General features: G+C 33.0%; 1 protein-coding gene across 5 annotated transcripts in view; it reads right to left on the minus strand.

Annotated features, from left to right (window-relative positions):
• Window positions 1-21,509, minus strand: part of DNAJC13 (DnaJ heat shock protein family (Hsp40) member C13) — a 122,341-nt gene that overhangs the window by 63,215 nt on the left and 37,617 nt on the right. For 4 of the 5 annotated variants that reach the window (XR_009563829.1, XM_060298609.1, XM_030873486.2 and 1 more), the window contains 16 exons: window positions 21,135-21,226; window positions 19,639-19,805; window positions 19,451-19,530; window positions 19,199-19,368; window positions 18,648-18,747; window positions 16,432-16,539; window positions 15,569-15,724; window positions 14,768-14,824; window positions 12,594-12,715; window positions 10,196-10,271; window positions 9,787-9,882; window positions 8,876-9,019; window positions 5,558-5,640; window positions 3,993-4,146; window positions 1,197-1,300; window positions 952-1,111 (listed from right to left, as the gene is read on the minus strand). Coding sequence is in view for 4 of the 5 variants with exons in the window: in XM_060298609.1 (XP_060154592.1) it covers window positions 952-1,111; window positions 1,197-1,300; window positions 3,993-4,146; window positions 5,558-5,640; window positions 8,876-9,019; window positions 9,787-9,882; window positions 10,196-10,271; window positions 12,594-12,715; window positions 14,768-14,824; window positions 15,569-15,724; window positions 16,432-16,539; window positions 18,648-18,747; window positions 19,199-19,368; window positions 19,451-19,530; window positions 19,639-19,805; window positions 21,135-21,226 (1,869 nt within the window). In the remaining variant the exon portion in view is untranslated. The remainder of the gene's footprint in view (window positions 1-951; window positions 1,112-1,196; window positions 1,301-3,992; window positions 4,147-5,557; window positions 5,641-8,875; window positions 9,020-9,786; window positions 9,883-10,195; window positions 10,272-12,593; window positions 12,716-14,767; window positions 14,825-15,568; window positions 15,725-16,431; window positions 16,540-18,647; window positions 18,748-19,198; window positions 19,369-19,450; window positions 19,531-19,638; window positions 19,806-21,134; window positions 21,227-21,509) is intronic. The other variant, XM_060298610.1, reaches the window with a different exon arrangement.

The raw sequence follows: 21,509 nt of genomic DNA on the forward strand, positions 1-21,509 counted from the left end.
AAAGAATTGGTAAGTGATGTTTCACATAAATCACATCATCATGAACACAAGAAGGAAAAAATGTAACTGCCTAAAATACACATGCTATGCCACAAGTACTCAGTTCACTGGAGTAAGAGTGAATTAGAATTCAATAGAGAAATCTCGTGTAACAGCAAAAAATAAGGGTTTTCATCTGGTTATTTCCTGGGTGTGTTTTGTAAACTTATTCAGAACCAGTTTTCTAATCCACAAAGCATGACTGACAGTTAAGGCAATTATAGCAAGCACTGATGACCATTTTAAAAATTGGTGAAATGATTCTGTCAGTTCCCTGAAATTTAAACTGTTAAATGTAAGAGGAATGTAAATACAAATGAAAGAGTAAAATGTATACAGGTAAGGAACACTCAAATTTGAGCTGCATAATGGATGAATTGATCTGTTTGTTCTTCTCCCACCTTGCTGAAATGTTAAATGACAAACTTTATTAAATTAAAAAAAACCAACCCCCCCACCAAAAAACTGTGCTAACTCAAGGTTCCCCTTCTTTATCGTTGTAGTCCTAAAAAGTTCTATTTTCACACTTTGAAGTTTAGTGTGCTAGCATCATTTAAGATTTTTCCAAAATGTCCACTGCAAAAGAACATTCAACTCTAAAAGTCACTATTTTCTTTTACACACCTGTCCAGCTCATCCATACTTAAATTAAAGATTGGCAAATAGGTCGCTAAAGATGTTCAAAAGCAGCAACTGAAAAAAATAAACCAACATGGACAAACGCTAACCCATTAGTCATTTTACTGTTCATCTAACTTTTATTTAAAGAAGTATAATGTAAATTACAGAAAAACTCATGTAGAAAGTTATGGCAGCAACGTGATCAAATAGAACTTAAATTTAGCTTTGAAAATTTAACATATACTCCAATGACACTATCAAGTAGCAGTTATTTTTTAATGATATCCTTACCCTCTCTAACATTCCAATGATATATCTTGTATCTGTAAAAGGTCCTATTTCTTCATGACATCTGCCATAAACAATAGCAAGGGCTTGTAAACATAAACACTTCATGTTTACTTTTGGGGTGAGCAGGAAACGATGATAAAGCTCATTGAAAAATTCATACCTAGATTAAAAAAAATGTTCACAATAGAATTAGCCATGAAACCAACAGTAAAAACAAACATAACAAGATATGAAGAGTAGCTTACGATCTCTTAATTGATCCACTGTCTTCACTCTCATCTTCCTCCAACAGTAATCTCAGGTAATAATCTCCTATTTTGATTTCCTCTGCCAAGCACTCGTATTTAACCTTTATTAATAAAAGCAAATTACATTATTTTAGTTTACAATACTTTTATTGGCAATTTCCACATAATCACTTCTTAAATTCTTTCTGTTCAGAGTTTTTTTCTTTTCTTGATGAGACAGCCTTTAACAAAAAAGTTTGTCATTTCTTAAAATATCTGGTAATTCATTAGTTAAATGTCAAGAGTCAGAATTACACACTAATTTTATGAATGTAAAACTTGCTGATAAAAACTGTCACAAGACTATATGGTGTCCATGAAGACTTAAGGGAAGAAAACACTAAAAACACCATTAAAGGATAACGTGCTTCCTTCCCTTCTCAGCTGGCTACAATCAAGCAAGAAGTAAATGATCCCACACTACACACAGTTTGCCAAACTCACACAAGGCACTTCAGGTCTTCCCTGATCTCCCAACACATCAACTACGTTTTATGGTACATTTTTATACAGTATTCACTCTCTGTATGTACAATTACTCCAGGTTACACACTGGAAGTGATATGTGAGGGAGTAGCCCTTGATTGGGAACTGGGGTTTGTCTCAAGCAAAGATTTGCAAGCAGCTGTAAAAAGGAATTTCTTGACTAGATTATCAAAACTCTTTTTCCAAAGCCTAAAACAGCTGTTTACTAAAAATATAAACTATACAAAATCAAATATATATGTATATCCATTTCATTTTTTTCCTATAAATTCTGAGTTTTAATTTGTTCAACTCCATTTATTAAGAATATAAGGTATGTGCCATGTACTGTTCTAGTCATCAGGAATATAGCATTAAGCAAACGTAAAAAGTTCTATCCTTACAGACGTAGCAGATAAAAAAGTAAAATACTTATGGTAGTTGGATGACAGTAAGTGCTATGGAGTAAAATAAAGCGGGGAGCGGGGGAAGAGAGAGAGAGAGAAAGAGAGAGAGTGTAAGTGTGTGTGTATGAAGAGGGCTATATTTTTAAACAAGGTGGCCAGGTGTGTGTGTGTGTGTGAGAGAGAGAGAGAGAGAGAGAGAGAGAGAGGGAGGGAGGGAGGGAGGGAGAGAGAGAGAGGGAGGGAGGGAGGGAGGGAGGGGGAGGGAGGAGGGAGAGAGAGGGGAGAGAGAGAGAGAGAGAGAGGGAGGGAGGGAGGGAGGGGAGGGAGGGAGGGAGGGAGAGAGAGAGAGAAAGAGAGAGAAGAGGGCTATATTTTTAAACAGGGTGGCCAGGGAAGGCCCACTCAGATGACAACCTTCGGGAAAAGACCTGAAGAAAATGAGGCTCTCTGTAGAAAAGAGTATTTTAGGCAGAAGGAACATCAAGTAGAAAGACCTTGAATTAAGAACATGAATTTGGTGTTTTCAGGGAAGCCAGTGTGGCTACAGGCAATGGTGAGAATATTAGGAGATGAGATCAAAGAAACAATGGCTGGATTTTGGGGCTACAGATCTTGCCTTGTAAGTTATTTTAAAGACCCAGACTTTTCACTAAGTGAGTTGGGAAGCAATAAGAGCACCAGGGAGGGCTTGGAGCAGAGAAGGACAAGATCTACTTACATTATAACAAGATCACACTGCTACTATGTTGATAACAGATTACAGAAAGGCAATGGTGGAAGCAGGGAAACTGCTACAATCCCATAGAGAGAAGAGGGCTGGGTTCTGGGTAAATTTTGAAGGTGCACTGAATAGGACTTGCTGACGAACCGAATTTGGGGCATAAGAAAAAAAGATGATGTCAAAGGTTTTGACTAGAAAATAAGGAATAGCCATTATCTAAGATCAGAAAGACTGAAAGTGAAGTAGGTTTGAGGGAAGAACCAGAGCAGAGTTTTACAGCGAAGTTCTAGAAGCTTATTAGATATCCAATTTATAAGGTAAAAGTATGAAGTCTAGGAAAGAAAGTCTAAGCAGGAGATAAAAATCTTGAAGCCATCAGCAAATAAAAAACATTTAAACCATGAGAATGGATGAGATAACTGAGGCAATAAATATAAATGAAAAGAAGCCCAAGAACTGGTCCTTCAGGGCCAACCAGCATTTAACAGTTGGGGCAATAAGGAAAAATGAGCAAAGGAGGAGGAATGGACAGTGAAGGAGAAAATCCCAGAGAATACAGACTCCCAAAACCAAAGAAAAGAAAGTTTTCACAAAGAGGTGGGAATGAGCAAAAACAAATCATTAACATGTTTAAGAAATGCAGTTGGGTTAAACAGCAAAGCCGGCAGGGTCACAAACATGCTCAAATTTACACCTATAATAAAAATTTACACACACACACAAGATTATCTACACCAACATGTTTCTTGTTCTTACTTTGTCATTCTTCACATTAGTATTTTAATTAATCAGCAAAAAAATGGCCACATTCAGAATCAAATTACCACAAAAAGTCTATTAAACAAGCTAAAAGAAATAAGAACAGGCTATGTTTCAATAAAGAATTTAAAGGGGAAAAAAAGCAAGGAACAGATCTAGAATGCACAGGATCAAATTTATTGACTCCTACATGATTTTCACATACAAAGCTGAGGTACTAAACAAAATTAATTTTTCATTTGTCTCAGGCAAAGTGAAAGTTTTCTAATATTTCCTTCATAAAATTATGAGTGAAAGGTAAAGATATATGTCAAACAACTACAAATTAAAAAAAAAAGAAAAACTCCAAAACTAATACATGCTTCAAAAAAAAACTACTATATTACGAAAATTAAAATTTACCTCAAATTCATGGTGGTTCCAGGAGATCACATTAGCACTACCAAGCTCTCTATCAATATTAAATGCTCTCATTTCAGATTCAAGACTATCTCTCAATTCTTCTCGTGTTTTGAAATTCCAAATTAAGTTTGACCTGGCATGGTCCTGACCAAACCTAGATATACATGTAATCAGAAAATAGTGGGAAGCAATAAACAGTTTTAAAAATCTATAAATCTCCCCTACTACAACTTATAATAAGTAACAAAACAGTGGAATTAATTAACTTTAGCAAGCATAGAAAGAAAATAAAATCTACTGTGTGAAGTAAGTATAGTAAAAGGTTAATGGTAGAATTTTAGTCACAGGTATACAGGTGCTCATTGTAAAATTCTTTCACCTTTTCTGTATGTTTAGAAGTTTTCATTATAAAATGGGGGAAAAAATGAAGCCAAACTATAAGACAAATCTGTGTGGATTTTAAAACAAGGAACTGATATTTCAATTTTAATATTTATTGCTAATATAAATTCCAGTCAGAAAAGAATTATAAACAGATATCAAGTTACATATTGGGGATAAGAATTTCTGGATAATTGAGTATGAAATGTGTGGGATGAGCAACATTCTAGATTAGAACCTTAAAAACTACCCAAGAAAAAATACTGCTAAACTGTCAAGCTCTGATTGATATTTTCAAAATACCTTCCTTTTATTCATGAAATTATTTAACTATCATAATAAATTTGAATTCAAGTCTAAACTGGGGTGGGTGGGCTTTATACCCATTCACTTTCAAACTGCAATCCTTCTAAAAAGTCTGATGCCAGAATTCCAAGGGAATTCTAGGGAGGACAACACAACTGAGGGATTCCAGAGGAAGAAAACCAAGGCATATTCTGAAGGCTGTATTATATATATACTACACTTTTAAAGTACTGTGGGAAGTTCCCAAAGCACATATTTTCCCTTATTAACCAAGGTATAATCAATAGGTCAGCTTCCAGACTGAGTATTGTGAGTTATCTCAAAAAAGTTTTTGCAAACTCCCCAAAATGTTCCAAAGTCCTTCTATGTGTGTATGACTGTGTGTGTGGGGAGGGTGTTGAGGTGGAGGGTGCTGGGGAGGTGGTGGGAGCAGTAGATGGGGAGGAAGGGTTACCATATTAGAAAGGCTGGAAAAGTATATCAGGTCAGCTAACTTGGATACCCATTTCCCACAAGTCTCCTTATGGTTTCATCATCCAACTCTTTAAAGACTCTATTTCCAACAAGGCTGAAAGAAGTTATAATACAGTTATTTCTAAGCCATGATAAAGTGTTTTAAAGTAACCATCTCTAAGCCTTAATAAAATGCTAAAAGTACCTTTGGCTCGTCAGACTACCAACACTCTATAAAAGGTCTTAATTTTATGAAAGCATCACTAATCATACCAATCTTAACAGTTATAATTCTTGACCCTGAGAGCATAAAAATACCTGTAGCATAAAGCACTAGATTCAGGCAAAAACAAAAAAACAACTGTCCAAAAATTAAATCTGGCAATACCAAATTTAATTAATTGGAAGAGAGGCCTAAAGTTTACCTATAATAGAAGAGATCCCAGTTTGCTTCTATTTTTATTCTCTGTCTTCTCTTTCGAAGAACTACTGGCTTTTGATTTATATTCTGGAAAAGAAAAAAACTTCATAGTGCTCAATCTGGAGCTACCAAACAAGCTCAGTCAGAATATCATCACTTTGTAAGTGATGAGAAACATTTCCTTCATCAAATTTTGGCAGAGACAAAATTAATGAAACAAAATCTATAAAATATGAATACAGAATATTAGGTTATATCACAATATAATACTTTGCCAGCATATATTTCTATAGTGTAGCTGAAATATTTTCCGTGTAGCCTAAAGTTATTGTTTTAAATCCAAATTTTGTTAAAGTTTACAATGATGACTAATAAAATTTGTAACAGTCAAAAAGAGGTGACTTATTTTAAACATTTACATGCAGTTAATACAAAAATCATGGCAAAACAATAAACACAAAAGATTATAGGTTATTAAATTGCTACCAAAGCCAAGAGGAGCAAGTATAAATTGAAATAGCTAATGCACAAGAAATAAGTATCTACATTCAGACACATGTGAAGTGAGACTTTAATTTACTAGACAAAGAATATCAAAGACAACTCCACATGCAGGCAGTTTAATGCATTTCACACATGTAGCAGGGACTTAAACTCACCATATTGTTTCTGTCCTGAATTTAATTGTAAAAAAGGAAAAAAAAATTTAAATGAAATAAAAATAAGAGAGTGAGCCTACATCTGCTATGCTATCTCTATTATACAAATTCCACAAGGATGTCACCAGTATAAATCATCTTTAAGACAGAAAAAGGCCCACCTGCTTCTCTGAATTCTATGACTCAAATTTTAGGCAGTCATAAACCCATTTGAGAATTCAAAGAAAGCTATGGTCCTATTCCAGAGAAAGACACATATATAAGGTTTACAATGGAGGGGAAGATTTCAAAGATTTCTTGGAAGTCTATATATGGACTGGAGGTTAAGAATCTTTGCTCCGAGTAAAACGTGTAGATATTTCAGTCATGAAAATTCTAATCCTCAATGTGACAGAAGCGAAAAGTAGAAAGTAGTTATAGATTAAAACATGAAAGTCTGTAACTTCATTAAGGAAGTGGCAAATCATATAAAATAAAGCAAGAAAACAGACTAGATATCACAGAAAGAAAAAAGGGAAAGTAAATTTTAAAAAGTAAATGCTGTTTGAAATGTAAAACATTAATTAAGGAAATATTCCCTACAAATTTTAATTCTGTACACTATCATGAAAACTAATGTTAGGTGACTTGAACAAAGTATATAAATAGTTCATATTTTTAGTTTTAATGACAAACCCTTCCTTAAAACCTCTAATCAAGTACTACTTTCTTCAATTTCCTCTGCCTTCAAGACAAAAAGCTGGGAGTCTAGAGTTATGAAAATGTAAACACTATACAGAAAAAGGACAACCAGCTCTCCATAAACTAAGCTGACTGATTTAGAGACTTAGGTTAAAAGCTCTAACTGGCTAAACAAATCCATAAACTGAAAATAACATAAATTAAAAAAAGCAATTTTATACATTAGCCAAAGGTTATTATTAATCCAACAAAGAACATTAGCTACAAATGGAACTGACTCCCTAAACATTCTGATTATATAAGAAATGCAGTTCATTTTAAGACTAACAGTTAATTTAGACAATGGTTAATTTTCAGACTTTAGCTAAAGCACAGGTTCATTAATTAGATATTTTGGTGTTAATATTTCTACGAATAAAATAGTCACAAAGATTATTCACTGTTTCATAAAGAAATTAATGTTGAAAACAGTATCCTGGCAGAAATAATTGCTCAGCACTTTAGATAACACCTCATGTAAATGAAACCAACAGACCAATAAAACATTATTGATATTAAAAATACATTGTTTTCCCTCTGAATTTTTTATCTTTAAATAACAGATGCTATCCACATTTCTAGCTAAAATAGCTTTGTGTTCAAGTGTATGCTGGATAAATGTTATATATGAAATCTGATGCCAAAAACTTATTTTCAGTATAATTATACCCAACAGCTTGAAACAACTGTTATTTCAGAAATGGGTTTAACTTCCTGAAGCCAAAAGCTTGTAATTTTTAACAACTGTGAAAATCATTCATTTCGTATCTACAGACTTTCAATTTTCAAATGCTACAGCAATATTATCATGACAAGACATGCACTGTCTTTTATTATAGGTGCTTTTATTATTGACTTCCTTGTACATCAAAGCAACCCCAAAGGACAGAGAAGGGAGGTACTGTTAATTCTGATTTTATGAAAGAGGAAAGTGAAATTCTGAAAACCCATAACTTGCCATATGGGTTAGTAGTAAGTGACAGAACCAGGCTCAGATGTAGGTTAACCAATTCAAAGTTCAGTATTCTCTTTACTATCCTAGACCTCTGAAAGCCTGTTTAATGATTCTTTATAGTGCATATGTCACTCATACAAATTAGCATTAATTCATTATGCTCAACTTCTAAAGAACTCAATTTTGGTATCAATTTCAGATAGATACACAAGACAATAATATTTCTGTTCTGTTGCACCTGATGCCTTATGTTTAGATATTCTGGAAATTCAAAAGAAACATGTTTGTTTCAGAAAGTTACTTATATTACTTTCCTTGAATAAGAAAATAGCCACCATAAATAAAGAGATGGTTAAAGGGAAAGAATATAAGTGTGGTCAACAAAAACTGAGATCAAGTCAACTTTTACATGAAACCTTAAATCATTCTTAACCACTGCACATTCCATCCTAGATAGAAGGATGAATATTACTGGAATTAGGTTCTGCAGCACATACCACATGCTGAAAAATGAGACTAAAACTGTTTCAGATCTGATTTTGATTTGAGGAGCAATAATACTGAAATTTAAGTACATATAGTAAATTTAATTTTAACAATGTGAATCTTATTTTCAAAATACTTGTCTAGCTAGCTCTCAATAAAAAAGCTAAACAAGAAGGGCAACTTTATTTGTCTAGCTACAAAACAAAGTTCAGAGAAGGAAGGAAAAAGATACATATGAATTTAAAAGTCTGGAAACTGGAAGTTATGGGAAGAAACTTATGTAAGAAAGAGTGGAATTTTATATTAACTAACTAAAATCCTAACCACTGACTCATAAAACTATGAATTAAGAAAAATTTATATAAAAATATTATCAGAATTAAGTGACATTTCTTCAGGTGTTCGGTCAAAAGTATCTGTACCATTTTTGTGAACAGCAACAATTGAAGTAATCTAGGATATATGGAAGTGCTAGAAATTCGGAAGAAGACTTTATTTTTACCTCTTTTTGTGCAATGCCCATTCTATCCCTCCAATGCATTAACACAAGATCCACTTTTTCTTTGGCAAATTTTTCAACTTCTTTAGCAGCTTTACCAGCTAGTCTTTGCCACTCTGGAACTTTATTAAATTTTCCATACTGATCCTATAAAATAACGTTGAATTCCATTACAGTCCTATAATTTCAAATTTATTTTAAAAATCTAATTAAAGCCAAGTTGCACTATTTTACATGATTAAATGAATACTGAAAAAAAATAGTGAAAGAACAAGGTGAAAATTTCTACAACAAATTATACATTTTGTCCAAGAAATCTTAAACTTTTCTACCTAGTTTTCAAGATGAATCCTTTTAGAGGGATGGCAAGATATAAGTGGGAGATGGGTGCAGACAGAAGTGGGGTGAAGACAGGAAAAGAACACATATAAGACATTATTATAATAGCATATCTTGAAAGATGTTAAGTAATTTTCTCAAAGATAGCCCAACATTAATAATTAAGATAGCTCTGTAAAGAAAAAAAGCCCTACATAAATTATTTTTTTCAGTAACGTTTATCACCAACATTATCACCTTCACCAACATTTATCAATTACATATTATGTGCAAAATATCACCTTATACATTTAAAATTAAAAAAAAAATCCATTCGTGAATGTACCAATATGCTGAGTTAGAGAAAAAAAATACAAGATTATTATTATTCATAAAATTAGATTGTGGTGATAACTGCATAAATGTAATGATTATAGAATTGGACACTAAAAACAGGTTAAAATTTGGGGGATGTAAATTTTACCTCAATAAAGCTGTTAATAATAATAATTTTAAAAGAATACTACTATTTAACATGTGTTTCAGAAAAAAGTACTCTTTCATCCCGAAAAGATACTCAGGACAAGCATATTTACCATTGCTATTTTCACATTATCTCTAACATGCATCCGATCAGCATCCTTCTCAGGAACTGGATCTGAGCTGTCCAAGTAAGCTAGCAAGCCTGGTGGCTAAAAACAACAATCAAAAACAAGATAAAAAAAAAATTAAAAAAAAATAAAAAAAAAACAAGATATAAAGTCCATTTTCAAAACAACTGCACACACACACAAAAAAAACCTAGCCTTCAAAACCCAAATAAATTAATACTATGATTTAGCTATTAAGCATAGCATTTATTATATGACAACTCCTTTGATAAATATCTTTTAGATTAAAAACAAACAGATAATCTAAAAAAACCCTTAACAGTATAGACAACTTATCAATGAAATTTTATTGGGCAAGAATATATACATTTCTCCAGTTATTCAACTGACTTACCAAAATGCGTTTCAACAAGTTTGTTGCAGTTACATTATCAGCTGTCCAGAGTCCCACTAAATGTCTACTCAGCTGTCTGAAAAAAGCAGACGTTGAGAAAGGTTTGCTTCTTTATCTCAGGTAGAACAAAAAGGAATTTTTAAGAACAAAATATAAGAAATAAGACTAGAGTAAAACAAAAAAAAAGAACAAAAAAACATTCTATCACTCTGTAATAACCTATATGGGAAAAGAATCTAAAAAAGAGTGGATATATGTATAACTGATTCACTTTGCTGTTCACCTGAATCTAACACAACACTGTAAATCAACTATATTCCAATAAAAAGTTTTAAAAATCATTCTGATGTTAAATACTAAAAATTAATATTTTAATTTGGAGAGATGTATGAGATAGTTAATTCAAATACTACTAACGTTTTAGTATTTTCTCCAAACTAAAATGCTTCCTTGATGAACTCACTAATTTTCAATGGACCTGAACATGAAGAAGTAGGTTCTTACCACTTTTAAAGATAGGGAAACAATTAGACTTGATAATGTAATTAAGTTTGTATAACAAATCCTGCTATAGTGACCAGAGCATTCTGGAATTCTTTGGAATTCTGAACATGAGCAAAAGTCAACTATGTTCTAATATATACTTTTTGACAAGGTCAGAGAGAGAAAATATTTTCAGTTTTGGAGTCTGAACAAAGACTTAAAGCACTTTTGAGCTAAAAGCACATTTCGGTTCAAAGTGAAAATCTAAGATTCACGTTGAAGCTGTAACTTAGCCATTTATTAATCTTAATCCCCACGATGATATCTGCTACACAGACTGGAAGCTCCTCACAAACAGGGTATATATTTTATTCACCACAGACCATTCTGTGCTTTGATAAGGATTCAACTGCCATTTGCAATAAGAATGAGCATGAAATCTGTGAGGGGAATAACCAAATAACCATCTACAGGCTTACGTATTTATATGTTATATTCCCAGAAGAAAAAAGTTCAATAGGAAAACCCAAATTGTGCTTTGTTCTGACACACACACACACACACACACACACACACACACACACACACACACACAAACTACTAAAACTGTTCACTCTTATGCCTATTTGGAAGCTAACATATTGAAGTAATGACACTTGTAATTTCCTTCACTGGCATTTGGTAGGTATCATACCAATGATTCCTAAAAAGGTTTTAATTAGGGATAAGAGAGAACATTTTATAGCAGCAATTTGTAAAAGATAAAGCAATGCAAATGAAAAGTAGTATTTCTATAATTTGACAGCTTTTCAATATTGTGACTGATCACAGTAGGGAACGCAATTGATTATAATAAAAAGGAACACAAGAAGCAAAGGGCTAACATGAAGGGGTTTAATAGAATTAGACATCAAATAGTTTCTAGTGTAACGAAAGATGGTGCTTAGCATTGCTAATAAGGCAGTAGGCCAAGGAAATAACCTTCCTTTTATATTTTTTATCCTCACAAGCAACACAGAAGACTACTTTTGTGACTAACATTTACAAGTAAGGGATGCAGATAGCTTCTTATAATAGTATAAACAGCAGAAAACTATTGGCAGGGCAGCATACTACAACATCCAATAACCGAACACAGGTGATAAAAAAATGCAATTTATATTTCCATAACAAAGTAAGCCCTAAGTCAGCAATTTGTTATTTCAAAAGGTCAAAAAGAACATGATTAAAACATTTATTATATATATTTTTTTAACTAATATGAGTCATGAGTAATAATATGGTATGCTAAGGATATAGGAAAGGATCACATGTCAGAAATTATAAAGAAAATTAAAAGGGCTGGAATTCATATAGCCTGGAGTAAACAGATTTATGTGTTTCCTCATATTTGAAGGATTATCATTTAAAAAAAAAGACTTGCCAAAGGGAAAACTGTTTAACTACAAGAGATTTAGGATAGGCTTAGATTAGGCTGGTTAGATATTAAAGTTTTCTTTATTCTTAGAGTACCTAACTGACCAAAATTATCTGAAAATTGTCTAGGTGGGTCATCTACATGCAAGATGGTCAGGAAGAAATAAAAGGAGAAAAACCCTGGGGACATGTGGCTCTAGTTCCATAAGCTACTAGGCACTCTTTTCCATGTTCCAGTCCCATGACTATGGGTATAGAGCCTGATGAGCAGAGTGGGGGGAAAAAAAGCAGTTTTATTTTTTTCCTCCCAAGTTATGCAGGGATAGGGACAATGATCATTTACGTAAAATCCTTCCATAAGGAAAGGAAAAGAACTAGGTGAATCAAAAGAAAATGAAACATTTGTGTAATTCAAAGACTTATTCTGTTTGTTTTACATAATATCTGAACCCCTTCTCTAAACAGCAAGTTAACTTATAGCAAATTAAATTTAACCTACCTATTTGTAAGCATCCTTTGATCTGAGCTTATTGTGAACATCGCAGTATGCAAATGTCGAGGTAAGGCACCTTCACTTAGGGCAAGCTCCTGCATTTTTGTAGCAATTTCTTTGTCACCTTCCTTTGGAAAAAGGGCAAGATGATCCCTAAAGCAACAATCTAAAGCAAGCTATCCTGATTTTGTAAAACTAATTTTATATCTCTAGATAAAATTATTCAGTATACAATATAATAAAAATTAAAAATGCCACTTCAATTATCCAAAAATAACATAAGCTAACAGTAGTATAAGTCACTTTAAAAATATTATTTGCCTTTGGAATGAGGTTTAAATGTTCCCAGATAAATTTATCTTATGAATTATACTTTGCTTAATATTAAAATTAGGTTCATTCCCTTAGTATATATAATATCAGCCAATGAAGGGGAGAGGTGACTCACAGAAATCAGCAATTCCTACCAAAGACATCTGCAAACCTGGCTTGCTTTTGTTATTAAAGATATATTCATTTTCATGGTGAATACAATTCTTTATCTTTTTTAGAGAATGATGTGATGTTGAGGTAGTTCTTTCTATTCTGATGTCACTCTGCTTATTTAGACCCACTTTGACAAAAGGGTAGGACAGATAGAACTATTAATCAAAGGTAATCATAGAATTATGAATTAAGCAAGCAGTGTGATATTTAAGACAACCTGTCAAAAAGTAAAAATGCTCACGTTATTGAAAAAAAGTACAAGTAAATAGAATAACTGAATATGCAGTAAGTATACAAATATACACAGTATGAATACGTACATATATCATTTTGACATAAATGAACATGTAGTATGTATATAAAATATACATAGTATGTATATGTACATATATAATTTTGAACATGGTCTAAGAGGAAATTTACCAAAATACTAATAGCAGTTGTCTCTGGATGGTAAAAATACAGGTGATTTATTTCTTTCTTGTTTTTTTCTGAACAACCCAATGTTTCTTAAAAGATCATATACTGCTTTCGCAATCAGAAAACAATAATTTAAGATACCTACCAGGATTTCAGTGTAAATAAATAAAGCCTGCCTTACACAGACACTGGCTGTAGTCACTGGCTACGAATCTGATACATGTGGCTTGCACTGAAGTCAAAGTTGGTTTTTGGTTATACCTGCCACTCATTAAATATTTCTGAATGAATGGCAATATATTAGTGGATCAAGGTCAGGAAGATACTTTTGTATGGTCTCACAGTCCTAACTGTCCTTGGTTACTTCAAGCTCTGTAAGTGAGAGATGTGGTACTTACTTTGGAAGCTAATATTGAGCATAGAACCCATTAGCTGGAGGGGGAAAATTAGTCTTTAGCTGCATGTATACACTAAAAATGCAAATAAACCTTGATGTTCCAATCAATCTAATGTCTATATATAATTTTTTTAATAGCTGCTTATGAGTATACTAATTCTGTGCTTACTATTTAGCTACTTGTTATATTTATGAGCAATAATGGCAGAATTTTTTGATAAAAGGAGCAAACACTCTTACATTTTAACCAAATTATTACTAAGACAATAGAAGAATACAAGAATTCAAAAGCCATTAGATTGATATTGTAAATATCCAGTATGTAAGTTCACATTCATAGCCCCATCTCATCTTCCAGAAAACATATAAGGCTAAAGCAACTATCCTGGAGAAGCAATAGCTCATGTCCACCAATAGTATGTCCTGATCTCTAGAGCTTAATTACATATGCAGGTTAACATGAGGAACTTTTTGTTACCATACTTATTTGATACTACTTGGCTACAAACTAACTCCATTAACAGATTTCCATATAAACTCAGTACCTAAAGTTTCAATACCATCACCACCACCATCCCCAAAAAAAGAGGAAGAGAGAAAAAATGCTAACTTTTCTTTTAAAGTAAACCAAACAAATAATGGAGGACCAGAAAGATTCATTTGCTCTAAATCCACTTAAGAACTTTAAATTCTTAGTTTATTATTGAGGACTGTTTCTGCAACTAGTTTAAAACTAATCTAAGGATTTAAAATTACTTTTCTTACCCAGAAAAACTGCATATTTTCCATAAAAGACTGAAAGGTAATTTTGTCAGCCCAAGTTAAAATAGCCAATCAACATTCAAGTAAGTTTAACATTTCAAAATTGTTCTCTCACCTCTATTATTGCCTTCATAACCAATCCAGCTCCCTTTATAATTGCCATGGAAGGATGCTTCAAAATAGGGAGAGAAAAGTATCATAGAATAAAAGAATCTTATCCCAACATATTTAGCTGTTGCTCTTAAGAGGGATACACAATTTTATGCAAGGTATAAAAGCCATAAAATTAGTAAAGGCTACATCTCAAAGTCAGTTCACAGTTTGGTTTAAAAATGTTAGGTATTCTTACAATATAGCTTCACACATACTTAAAGAGTTTATAGTAGTAGAAAACAGCTGGCACTTATTTGAATATATATTCTACTTACTGGAATGATATCAAATAACTATGGTATTAAAATAACAGAAATCAACATTTATAATATAAACATAAAATATAAATATCATATTCACACATGTACATAATAAATATTATGGTATTATATGAAATAAATATTTTCAATTGCTTACGAACAGCCCTGCTAAAGCTCATCTTATTATTTGGAAATTTTGTAGGGAACTACAAAAAACTACAAAAGGGAACTTTGGGTCTACCACAGAAAAAAAATGAGTTTTTCACTACTTCTAAGATGGAAAAGATGGGCAACAGTGTCAAATAGTGGTCAAAGGCTATCAACAGAGCTCTATGTGAAACACAATGAAATTCATGGAATTAAATGTCCTAAAATGATAATGTACTTAGGCTATATTTATTTATATTACCACAGAAGCATACATGTACTATTTTAAAAACAAACTGACCCAAAAAGTGGTTCTCTTAGATTAGTTGTGATCTGATAAAAGTATAAGCTCTCACCTGAAAGAGTTTAAAAAGTGTTCTTCCGTTGGATGCTACCATCTCCAAGAGCATATCAAACTGCTGCCCTTCTGTTGTCTCACTATATGGAGCACAGAGGGCAAAAGTAAGGAAGTCCAAGAGTGAACTAATAACTAGGGCACCAGTCCCATGATCCTGAAACAAAGTAACATATTGCCTTGGCTTAGTACAGAGAGCTTCACTTAAAACATAGCAGTAATGGGTTTCTTTCTGTTATTCTATATGTTAGAAGTAAACATTTAATTTCCCTACATGAGTTTCAAAGTACTCTTAACTTGAGTACTACTGGAAGCACTACTTGTTTTACTAATGTATCAAATCCACAGTGCTTACCATATCTCAAAGGGAAAATAATTAAAATTCTGTCAAATTTCTAGAGAACCAAGACTCCTCAAACATATATAACTAAGGTTAATGTGTATTTGTATAATAAGCAATCTTGGACAACACTTGCAAAACTCTGGCAATTTGTTCATATTCCTTCTAGATGTTATATTACTGCCTATCTCCAAAACTGTTACTAATGACTGAGGAACAAAGATTTGGCTCAGTTTTTTTTTAAGCAACTTATTTCATAATGACATTTTTAAAGAGAGAGAAAAAAAGCAAAAATCTGTGATATAACTAAAAATTTAAAGGCTTTGCAACTTATCCTTTCCAGATAAATGGATATAGTCCTAAAACAGATTATTTTATTATTAATGTCCAAGCTAAACCAATACTGACCAAAAGTTGAGGGCCACAATTTAAAAACAAAACAAAAAACTGTCCATGCTGTACTTACACAATACCTTTCAATATGTATGGTATCTCTCATTAAGACAAATTTAATTATAACTTACCACATGGGAATTAAATTTCTCCAGTAAGTTTTCCAGAAACTTCTTTGAAGAGAGAAGAGAAGCTTTGTTTAGCTGTTCTTGTCTTAAGTCATAGTCATCATGCATGGGCTATTGATTAAAAACAGTGATAATTCATAAGCAGTGGCATCACACAAAAGTCATTTATAAAGAGTACTCATTGAACACTGAAAGAACTAAAAACCATAGTCTTTAAAATTTAAGGCAGAAAGGAATCTCGTGATAAGAGGGCAGAAGTGATAATTTCTCCTGGGTCTGATGAGACTTCGTGGATGATCTGCCTAACAAGTAACTGTAGATAGTACTGCACAAGGTAATTTTGAGAGAAAAAGTCACAGATCTCCTTCTTAAAAAGCAAATGACATCCATTCTTCCTCCCCCAAGTTTGTAATATAAATTTGAAATGATAAAACTTAGCATTTAAAAGTAAGTACTGAGCAGCTCCCTCGCTGCGATCTATTGAAAGTCAGCCCTCGACACAAGGGTTTGTGAAAAAAAAAAAAAAAAGTAAGTACTAAAATTAGCAGTAAATACTTCCTGTCTCAAGATGATTGTCTTTTGACTGCTGGAATAAACTAAGAGCATAAAAAGGATTCCAGCATGATAGTTAAGAGTAAAGATCAAATCCTAATTCTGCTACTGACTATAACCAAGCTTAGATAGAGTTAAATTATTTTAACTCTCTTAGTTTCATTTTCCTCAGCTACAAAGTGGGAATAACAGTACTTACCTCACTGGACTATTATGAAGTTCAAATGAGATAATTCATGTAAAATACACAGCAAACACCTAATTTTTAATGAGGTCTCAATGTGTTTACTTCACACTACTGTTATTTTATGTTCTAGTTATTCCACTAATTCTTTTTATTATTATTATTTTAATATTAATTAATTAATTTATTTGGCTGCATTGGGTCTTAGTTACAGCATGCGGGATCTTAGTTGCAGCATGCGGGGTCTTAGTTGCAGCATGCGGGATCTTCGTTGCTGTGTGCAGGGTCTTCATTGCGGCATGCAGGATCTTTGGTTGCGGCATGCGAACTCTTAGTTGCGGCATGTGGGATCTAGTTCCCTGACCAGGGATCAACCCCAGACCCCCTGAATTGGGAGCACGAAGTCTTAACCACTGGATCACCAAAGAAGTCCCTCACTAATTCTTTAATGGAATTATTTGTAGTAAAAATAATAAAATCCACTTTGGGGAATAAATAAGGTTTTAAACAAGTGATTACTTATGTTTACTGTATACCACTAAGTCTGCCTAAAAACACTTAATATAAGGAATAAAGTCTCATATACTCTACACAAAATTGAGATAAATCAGAAACTTGAAAGTTATATTGAACAGCTGCTTTTCCCCCCCAACAAGCTGTCATCAAGTTAGATTTTTACCTCTCAAACAGCTTTCAAATGTGCCTTCTTTAGCCCATCCTACCTCAGCATCTCATGTCTCACATGATAATTTGCTCTACCCGCCTCTTAACTTGACCTCTAATCTACACTCCACATACCATCCATGAGCTTTCTAAAATTCAAACATGGTATGTTATCACTCCTGTTGAAAAATCCTTCAGTTGTTCCTTACTAAAGCATACAAATCTTGCTTCTCTGTCTGATACAAAAGGCTTTTTATGGCTGTCTCTGCATACATCTCTAGCTATAACTCCTAATCCCATGTGCCCCCATACATATGTTATGATCCAGTCATATTCAATTATTTGTTGCTTCCCAAATATGCTTTTGCACATGCTATTCCTTCTTCCTAGGAAAGTCTTCTCACAGCTAGAAAATACCTGCCTGCCTTTCAAAATTCAGATCAAGGTAATGTCTTCCAGAAAGACTGGCTTAGAATCTTTTATCTTCTCCTCATCACAAAACCAAAATTAAGTGCTGCTTTTTACGGATCCCATGGCTGCTACTACTTTATATTGTATACGTATGCCTACCTTACTAAACTGTTAGCAATTTCAAGGAAGTAACTTTGCCTTAACATCTTTGTATTTCTAGTACATAGCATGGTGCCTAGTTTATGCTAAACAAATGTTTATTTGAATAAGTAGATTGCTATGAGAGCAAGTTAGGAAATATAGAAACACTGAATTTAATTGGTACAATGAAAATCTGGATTTGTGGAAGTTTAAACCATCAGTCAACTTAAACAAAATCAGTTTACTTAAGAAAAACACTAGTACTTACACACATGAGGGCACAGAGCATATCAACGGCTGCGTGGATTACTCCATTGTTGCTCCTCTTGAGTGCTTTTACTACCTTCACTCCTAGACGCTCCCGAAACCTTGTAGAACAAAACAACAGCATATAGTAGCAATGCCTGAGCATTATTCTATTATTTTATTATTAAAATATAACATAAATCATCTTAAGTTTCTATTGCATTACTATAGCAATTACATATTCTGAATCCCATCTGTGGAACATATCAGTTATCACAATAATTTTTTTCTTTCAAGGGGAAGAGTTTTTTTAAGGTTAATTAAAACTAAAAGGCATAAAATTTCCCATTCAAATTCACTAAAACAGAGTCAGTAATATCACGGGTGAATGGATAAATAAGTCAGAAATATAATTTCCATTCACCTTCCTTTTTTATTTCTCATGAATAGAAACTACTATATCACCATATTAAAAGGTATCAGGTTTTACTCAGATATAAAGAGGTAAACTGTTGATTATTTGCTATTTTGAGTTGTTCAAATTCTCTGAAGAAAAAAATTAAGGCAACTTACTTTGGAAGCTGAGTAAAGGCTAGAAAACCAGCTTTGGAAGCCACAAGCCTCCTCACAGCCTGGAACTGACTCTCAAGTTCTGCATTGGAAGCAACAACATCCCCCTCTTGGGACAATAATGCCGTTATGGCATTATTGATCAGTTTTTCTTTGTTTTCTGAGAAGAGACCCTAGGTAAGGAAGAATAGTTCAAAGAAGTTTCCATACCAAAAGTTAATGACAATGAACATATTATGATACAATTTATCTTACATCCTGCGTTACAGCATGGAGAACTCCACTATATGAAATATTAGCGTTGAACCTGAATACAGCATCTGCAAAGTTGCCATCTGTAAGGAGATGAAATGTTCAAAAAGATTTAGAGATCTGCATTATATTTCTTAAATTATTGTTAAGTAGATGGATGCAAATGAAATTACATTTAAATCAATACTTACTTGGAGGTGTAGCCAAGAATCTGAGATGAAGGCTCTCTACTTCTTCATCAATGGGCATGCTGAGTAACCCCCATCGTTGACCTTTATGAGTTGATGTCATTTTTACACAAACATCTCTGTTACCAGAGGCTCTTACTCCATCCAGCAAACTTGCTAATAAGGAATCTCTAAGCAAGGTTAAAAATAAAAAGGTTTTAGGATTGATAATTTAGGAAAATTTTGATTTAGAAGGGAGCATAGGCCCTTTAGCAGGCTACCTGCTCAGGGGGGCACTCTGGGTACAAGGGAAGCTAAAAAGAACAGTGGCATTAGGAGAGAACCTGACATTCCAATACTAGCTCTTCACTTTGCTGTTACATACCATGTATGAGTTACTAAAGGCATGGAGTGTTAACGTTTTCTTCTTGTTTTTTAATTTTAAGATTTTTAACTGTTTTGCTGAGGTATAACTTACAAATCACAAAATTCATTCAATTAAATCGTACAGTCTGGTAATTTTTAGTAAATTTGTACAGTTGTGCAATCATTATCACAAACCAGTTTTTGTACACTTCCATCACCCCAAGGCAACCATTCATCTCCTTCTGTCTCTACAGTTTTACTTTTTCAAGAAACTTCATCAAGAGAATGAAAAGACAAGCCACGTTTGGGAGAAAATATTTACAAAAGACATATCTGATAAAGGATTATTACCCAAAATATACAAAGAACTCTTAAAATTCAACAACAAGAAAAACAATCCAATTAAAAAATGATCCAAAGTCCTTAACAGAGACCTCACCAAAGAAGATATACAGACAGCAAATAAACACATGAAAAGGTGCTCTACATCATATGACATCAGGAAAATGCTAATTAAAACAAGATACCACAACACCAGTATTAGAATGGCCAAAATCTGGAACACTGACACCACCAAATGCTGATGAGGATGTGGAACAACAGGAACTCTCATTCACTGCTGGTTGGAATGCAAAATGGTTGGAATGCACAATGGTACAGCCACTTTTGGAAGATAGTTTGGCAGTTCTTACAAAACTCAACATCCTCTTACCCTATGATCCAGTGATTACATTCCTTTGTATTCACCTAAAGGAGTTTAAAACTTACATCCACACAAAACCTGCACACAATTATAGCTGATTTACAATGCTGTGTTAGTTTCATTGAGTATATTTATATTAAAGTAACTTGCTGCCACTACCCAAACAATTTAAGAATGAAAGTGAAAGGTGCTATTTTTTAAATACTTTAAAAGTGTAAGTTTCAGAAATACACTTTATTTTTCATCCTTTCATTTAAAATCAAGTCACCATTTTTATACTCTTTAGAAACTTGAAAACTAAATGAAGGACATTTTACATATGCAACAAAATAGAGTTGTCTTTTCCTAAGTTACATAATTTTAATGTAACTTATGTAATGAAGCACTTTAATGAAGCACTTTGCCTTGCACATACGAGGATCTTAAAAGCTAGATGAATTTTAAAAAATACCTTTCTGTTGAAGAGTATTTCCGTATTTGGCCTTTTATAAATTCAATGGTAAAAAGTTGTGGGTTTTCTGAGTCACAAACCAATGCAAATACCTAAGGAAAATAAAACACAAGTTCCACGAAAGACATTTAGTTTTACAGTATTTCATTAGAAAAACTACACATCATTTAGCTGACAGAAGTCAATATTTAAAGATGTAACTTGTTTATAATATCAGACTTTAAGAGCCACTTAAAAGTCTCATTCAAATTTTCACACAATATCAAATAAAAAGTTTTCATTGTATACTTGGAAAATAAATTTTGCAATATTCATTGTTCTAAGATCAGTAAATACAATGAAGAATACAGATTCTTCCTGTTTCCTATTCTTCAG

The sequence above is a fragment of the Globicephala melas genome, chromosome 4, assembly GCF_963455315.2.
Source record: "Globicephala melas chromosome 4, mGloMel1.2, whole genome shotgun sequence".
Taxonomy (NCBI): domain Eukaryota; kingdom Metazoa; phylum Chordata; class Mammalia; order Artiodactyla; family Delphinidae; genus Globicephala; species Globicephala melas.